This window comes from Arachis stenosperma, chromosome 6 (assembly GCF_014773155.1).
Source record: "Arachis stenosperma cultivar V10309 chromosome 6, arast.V10309.gnm1.PFL2, whole genome shotgun sequence".
NCBI classification, from domain to species: Eukaryota; Viridiplantae; Streptophyta; class Magnoliopsida; order Fabales; family Fabaceae; genus Arachis; species Arachis stenosperma.
In genome coordinates this window covers 133,350,614-133,357,877 of record NC_080382.1, presented here as the reverse complement: position 1 = coordinate 133,357,877, position 7,264 = coordinate 133,350,614, and the positions used below count along the sequence as shown (strand labels likewise).

The following is a 7,264-nucleotide window of genomic DNA, read 5'->3' as shown; positions in this document are numbered from 1 at the left end:
TATATACCCTGGCTAGCCTTAGCTTCGCAGGTCGAGTCTGGAGCTTGCTATCTGAGTTTTGAAACTCTGATATGTATATATATTTTCGGTTATCTTTCGATTTTACCTGTCCGTTTTATGAATATCCATGCGAGTGTGTCACGATTTTCTGTTTATCGTTTTGTTTAGCTTGTTCTTCAAGGCTCCTAGATATGATTTCATCCAACTATATCTATGTACATATCCTTTTCTTTTAGAGGTCGTAATACCTTGCCACCTCTGCTTTACGACTTAAGCGTAAGGCTCTGAGTGGTAGGGTGTTATAGTATTTCTCCTCCTCTTCTTCCTCTTCCTTCTTCTTTCAAATTCGCGCACGTAGGTTCTTCTTCTACTTCTTCTTTGAGCACGCAGATTCTTCTTCTTCTTCTTCTTTCGTTATAATCATCACCAACAACACTAACATTTTGCTCGGTTAAGTGGAGTTCCTCATTTTGATTCACTTGATTGTTAATATGTTTAATTGAGTCCTTGTGCATGCAGAAATATTTTTCTTACTGATTGAATGCTTATCACGTTTATTCACCACATGATTGGTGTTCGGTTCAGTGGTGTTGACCATTTCGGTTCACCTGATTGTACTCAGTGAACAAAACATAATCCATTATATGAAATTAAATTCGAAACACCTTTGTCTATAATTTAGATATTATCAATTCAATTCAGATTCAGAACACATGTGTCTGTTCAATTCAATTCAATTTAATTTAACAATTGCATTCCATTCAATTCAATTGAAAAAATAATCCGTTAGCAAAATGTTGGTGTTGTTGGTGATGACGTTAAGGAAAGAGGAGGAGGAGGAGGAGGTATACGTAAATTTGAAAGAAGAAGAAGATGACGTATGCATATATTTGAAAGAAGAAGAAGAAGAAGAAGAAGAAGAAGTGTAGGAGAGAAGAAGAAGATAAAACGTGTGTTTTCACTCGTCATTAATACGCGTGACTCTATTTGGATTTGGGCCAACTTGGTTACATGGTTACATGGATGTGTAGTGCGCCCCGATAAAATAATATTTGGTTATTTGGTTATACCTGGGTTTTACACTAGTCTATCTATCTATTAATATATAATAAAAATGTAGTTGTGGTCTTTACTTGACAAGTGTTAAGTCTCATACAATGACAAGTGCAACAGCTAAATGTTTGACAAATGGTAAAGCAATAAAAATTAATAAAATAATGAAAATTAAAAGCTTTATAACATAGAAGAGTATTGAGTGGGAATTTAATGAAGTTCAAATTCAAAATCATTTTCTTCTAGGCTTCTAGGTTCCAGCTGTCTATCACTCCCAACATCATTCTTTCTCTCTCATCCTCATATATATGTTTGTTTCTTCACCTTTTTCATTAAAAAATAAAAAATTTTAAAAATGAGAAGAGATGATTAGAGACAGAAATGCAATTTTTGGGATAGAAGAGTAGGTGGCGTTAGCAGAATAAAGACTTCCTCCGGTGACAAAGAAGGATTAAGGATGAGAGAGAAAAAGACAGAACGAAGCAGAGAAGAAAACATGACGGAGGGAGAAGGAGTAGAGGGTACCGACAAACTCGCGTCCACTGCAGAAATTGCGTCGTAACCGCTCCTTCGCAGCCGGACAGCAAGTCCTGCAAATGTGATCATTACAACGTTGTTGTGCGTAGGGGAATTGAACCTTGAGGTTGACGAGAGTGGTTTTGGTTCAACCAGAAATGAAGTACTTAAAATCCTTCATGTTCCCTTCCTATCTTTTCCTTCTTGGTTTCCTGAAATTTTTGTTTGTGCTGCAACAGTTTGCAACTTCTCCAATTGTAATTTAGATTATAAGTGTGTAATGAATTTTTGTACAATTTTTTTTGTCTCTCTAGCAAAAAGGAATAGCATAGGGAAGAATGAATATGTGTGGTATGAACACTTTTTGAGGTTGAAGCTTGAGATCAAGATCTCTCTTATTTGCCTGAGTTCTTTTTATTGTCTCTAATTTGGTTCAATATTTAGTATTATGTAGTGGTGTCTTAAAATCCTAAGTTATGTAGTTGTATTATCTTAAAATTCTAAGCTGTGTAGTTGTGTTATCTTTAATCTTTGCTAGATTCTTAATTGTACTTTTTTTGTATAAATCCTTTTTATTAACAAGTTAAACACAATGCGGATTTTTAGTTTTGATAAATTTACTCATAGTAGTTACTTTCCTTTTTTTGTGCTAATATTTATGTGAGGTTTTATGAAGAAGCTTTTAATCATATGAACAGATAATGAAACCTAAGCTAAAGTGTTATTAGAACACTATAATCAGTTTTTATGATTCGGAGATGGTTGATAAGGGGAAGTATGTTCTTTTATTTGATAATTTTATCATTAATTGTTTTGAGAAATTAAGTAGGCACATGTCCACTCAATTGCATCAAATGGTGAGGATGCTGTAGTTGTTGAAAACTATTGGAACAAGACAATCCTGATCTAGGAAAATTATTGGAACAAATTCATTAGTTTTAATGGAGCTATTATAAAAGTTAACGTGATCTTTTTTTCATTATCATTGTCTCACTTTTTTTTTGGGGTGTTAAATTGAGATATTATGAATCAACTTTAAACCATTATATCTGTTGATATTTTCCATTAAATATAATGACTGACTATTAGTTTCTCTGTTTTGTTGCTCATCAGTCATAATTTGATCTTTGCCATTAAAAAAATTTATATTAATCACAGCAAAATTTTGTTGCCAAACATTAGCTTATAAGGGTTGTTTGCTTCATAATAAAGTTGAAATTATCGTCTTCTATACATCAGTGGCCTCAGTTTCTGAAGGAAGTAATTTTTGTTTTTACTCCATTGTTGTAATGTATAGTGTGTTGTGATGGAACTGATGGCAAAGTAACATGCTCAAATACTTGCTGGAAGATTGGGAAAGTTGCTTGGAATAAGATGATAAAGAAGACTGCTACATATCAAGATAGTGTCGAGTTTTAGAAGGAATAATTTGAAAAAAGCAAAATTAGCTCTGACGATGTAAGACCCAGAACTTTTGAAAAGTCTTATTATGATCAAGTCTCAAATCATATGGTTATTTATAGCCTTAATTTCAGAAATTTTTTTATTAAAGATAATTAAGGCAAGTTGTGATTTATTGAATTTGAGACGAGTTATGATTATTATCCAATTTTACAGTTATTGCATTATTTTCTATAATTGAATTATGAAGTTGATAGTTATGAAATAATAAGGATTTTGTATGATTTGGATTAGATAAGTAATATTTTAAATATTAATACTGCTATTTTGGAAAATGAAGAAATTAAGTATATTATTTCTAATTATTTGATTTGGGCATTTTATTGAAAGTAATTTGTAAAAATTGATGAACAAATAGTATTTTTATATATTATTATTGTTGGATTAGAATTTATTTCTAATTACTATATTATCCCTATTTTTAAGTGAAATTACTAAAATACCCCTAGCCCTAATTTTGATACACCAACCCTAAAACCCTTCTCTTCGTGCTGCGCAGCCAACAGCCTCTCCTTCACCCTCTTTGCTGCGCAGCCTTGTGATGAACACACACACACACCCACTGCTCTTAAGAAGAAATGAAGAAAAGCAAGCGAAGGGATCCAAGGAGAGGGAGATCAAAATCGGAAGGGAAGGGGGCCGTGTCTCACGCCGTGCAGTCGCGTCGCGCCTGTCACGAGTTCGCCGCCACCACCGCGCCGTCGCCAGAAAGGGCAGAATCGATATGAGTTTGGCTCGCGAGTGAGGGTGGTCGCGAGCTTGGAGCCTCCGCGCCATCGTCACCACTGCATCCACGCTGGTTATCGCCGCTGTGATGCACCCGAGGGGAGAGGAGTCGCGTTGGAAGGCTGGCCGCCAGGGGCGCTGTTGCTGCGAACCAGCCGCCGCCGTGCATCCTCGTTGCCACCACTAACCGGCCAAGTCGCCTCTCCATGGTCGCCGCCGTGGGTTTTTGCTGCTGGTGAGGAAGGGACGCTACCTTGCGACATCACCGGCGTGCCTGGGTGCTGTTGCTGCGAGCGTGCCATCACCAGAGCTGGGTGGTTGCTGTCATGGGAGCCATGAAAGAAGGAGGGAGAAGTCGTGCCGTTGTTCTGGTCACTGGGGATTCTATGGCCGTCGAAAGCTGCCGCTGCCCAACCAGCTGCAACCGGGGTTGTCTCCTACCGTGCATGGCTGCCGAAGAAGTTGTTGTGGCCGCCGGAACCACCGCCAGAGCTACTGATTACTTCTGCCATCGCCGGAAAGTTTTCCTGTAAGGGTTTTATTTAAGGTTTCTGTCCTTTTTGAATTCCAAGGTTACTATGGTCACTGCCTGCTGGTTTCAGTCGTCGTGATTGGAATTCGTCGCCGCTGCTGCTTGAGGTGGCTGCCGGGCTGCCGCCGAGCCGGTTCGGAGACCGCCGCAGTGTCGGTTCAGCCGCTCCTCCTTCGGTTTGGTAAGCATTTCGATTTGAAAGCCCTTTCGTTATTATTCTGTTGTCGCACGCTAAGTTTTGTTGCGTTAATTGCTATGAGATTGAGTTCGGTTGTTGTATGTTGCGATTAGAGTTGTGGAGACTGTTGCGAAAGTGGCTTGGAGCTGAGGTTTTGGTTGCCGTCAGTTCGGTTTGAGGCGGAAAGGACTTGATGAGGCTTTTGGGTTATGGAATTTGTGTTTTGAGGTAGGGGCGCTTTCCAAACAATATGTTTTATGTATTGGAATTATTACATATGGATACTGATGTGAGATATTGTGTATTTGGTGATTGTATCTGCCTTATGTATTATTTGATTGACTCGAATGATTACGGATGTTGATTTGGCTGAATTGTTGTGCAGCTTGTGAAATGTAATGTTTTGGAGTTGATTCTTTAAAGATTTGAAATATGAGTTTAATCCGCTGAGGATTGATTTGGTTTGAGTTAATTATTTTGATGATTTGAAAAGTCGAATGCACTTTTGAATTCAGCCTGGTTTACTTTAATTGACTTGGTTTTGGACAAATGATTTGTTATTGAACCGTTTCTTTAAAGCTTTAGAAATGAGTTAAATCGGTTGATATTGATTTGATTTTGAAACGGTTTCCTTGAGTTATGCCAACGAGGCGACTGTTGGATTTAGCTTGATTTTGAATTGATTTTTGGATTCTGGACTGTTGAAAGGGATTGAGGAACGGTTTAGTTGGGACCCGAACCGGGTGGCAAAGTTCATGTTTTAGGGGAGATGCTGCCGAAATTTCTATAAAGTCCGAGGCTTTATTTGAAATGTTATTTGGGAAATTTTGAGTTTAATGCCTTTCCTATTTACTCGGAGGATTGTGAATTTAGGGCTTCTCTTATTATCTTTGCTTAGAACGATTATGAAAGCGATGAAGCTATGCTTTGAAAGAATTATTAAAAAAAAAAGAATCATGATTTCTCCTTGTTTTCCAAGAAGAATAGTATGTTTTTGGGTACAAGTTATTCGGAAGAGAATTTTGCCTTGGGGCTGTTTTAAGAGGTAAAACGGGTTTATGTTTTTCTCTATTAAACATAAAGAGTGTCCATTGGAAGAGTTTTCATGATTTTAAAAGGAATTGGATTTTGATTGATAAACCTCATTATTTTGACGTTTTGAATAAGATTCAGAGTACCCTTTGAACTCTAGTTTAACACAACAAAAAAAAATGATTCTCTTAGCAGTTTGAAACGCTTCAAATTTAATTATGGAATTGAAGCTGGTTTTGTTTAAGTAAAGGAAATGGCTTTGGAAAGAGTAATTGATTACATGTCTCGGATTGGCTTAGATCCTATTTTATTACTCAATTCGGAAAGCCAATGTTTTAATGATTTTAAATGAATTTGGCGGAATGAGTTATGTTATTCTCCCCTAAAGACTTGAGACTCTATCGAGAAACTTTTCTTATTAAATCCCCTTGTTAGATGGATGATTTTGAATGTTTCAAAATGAATCTTTAACTTGCCATGGTTATGGAAGTTGTGGAAAGAGGATGCCGAGAGTGGCATTATTTTTAAAAGGGGAACTTACTTTGAGTAAAAGTGGTTTATGAGCCTGAGATGATTTGAGAAACGAGATTTCTAAAGACAAAGCTGAAAAGAGTTGAAACTTGATTTCAAAGTGAAATGGCTTGAGAAAAGTAATTTATGGCTTAAATGCCGGTTTTATGAATTTGATGATGTTGAATGATGGAAGTGCAATTTTGTTATGGGCCGGAATGGCTGTGTATAATTATGAATATTGGCTGGTTCTGGATTGAACCGTGAGCCGAAATGGCTGTGTATGATATTGATTTGTGGCTGATTGCCGAATGAGTTATGGGCCGTATGGCTGACTATGAATTATAAATTTAAGCCGGATGGCTGAGATGGATGTTGATCCATGGCTGGGACTGAATAAATATATACTTGAGATACCTGGGTAGTAGCAAGGGTTGTGGTTTGTCCCACTTGCTCCAGGTCAGAGACTATGACGCCTGGGTAGTAGCGGTAGTAGTGGTATTTCCACTCGCTCCAGGTTGAGCTTCTAAACACCCACCTGGGTAGTAGCCGCAGTAGTGGTTATTCCACTGGCTCTGGGTTGAGCGGGTAGTAGCAATGGGGTTGTAGCTCAAACCTACTTGCTCCGCGAAGGGTGTTTCTGTCCATGGTTAGCTACCAGGACGTGTCGGGTTGGCTATATAACCGACAGATGATATCATCAGCCACTAGGGACAGGCATGCATCATATGCATCTATGTGACATTGTTTGGGTGTGTGTAACACCCTACCATACAGAGTCTTATGCTTAAGTCATAATTCAGAGATGGCAAGGTATTACGACCTCTAAAATAAAAATTTAGTACATATAGTAGTATGAAGGATTGTTTATAACTAGGAGCCTTTATAGAAAAAGGGGTAAACAAAAACCGCAACTCAAAAGCGCATCACTCCGATCGATAACGTAACGAACAAGGATAAACCAACGCGAGATTATATATATACAAAGGAGTGTCGAAAACAGGAATATCAAGACTCAAGATCCGGCTGCGAAGATAACCGGTCCGAGCATAACAATATATACATATGATAAAATAAGGAAAACCCCAAAGAAAACCCAGAGGGACACAAATACATAAAACCTATTCTCCAAAATCTCCCATAAGAGGAGTCATCACAGTTTGTATTATTTAATGGAGATAAAAGTATCTAAGCAAAACATATAAACCAAAAGCGTAGTCCCCAAGAACAAAGGATCTTCGCAATAATAGAAGTCT

At 37.7% G+C, this 7,264-nt stretch overlaps 1 protein-coding gene across 1 annotated transcript; it reads left to right on the top strand.

Annotated features, from left to right (window-relative positions):
* Window positions 1–3,511: 3,511 nt before the first annotated feature.
* On the top strand, window positions 3,512–4,845 carry LOC130935437 (uncharacterized). The gene is made up of 3 exons (XM_057865185.1): window positions 3,512–4,285; window positions 4,359–4,469; window positions 4,580–4,845. Coding segments are annotated over exons 1-3 (315 nt in total). The 5' UTR covers window positions 3,512–4,082; the 3' UTR covers window positions 4,581–4,845.
* The last annotated feature ends 2,419 nt before the right edge of the window (window positions 4,846–7,264 follow it).

Excerpts from the sequence above, each read along its gene's own strand:
- LOC130935437 (XM_057865185.1), top strand. The coding sequence starts at position 4,083 with ATGGGAGCCATGAAAGAAGGAGGGAGAAGTCGTGCCGTTGTTCTGGTC. Across the intron at positions 4,286-4,358 it reads CATCGCCGGAAAGTTTTCCT|TCGTCGTGATTGGAATTCGT; the intron begins GTAAGGGTTTTA and ends TGCTGGTTTCAG.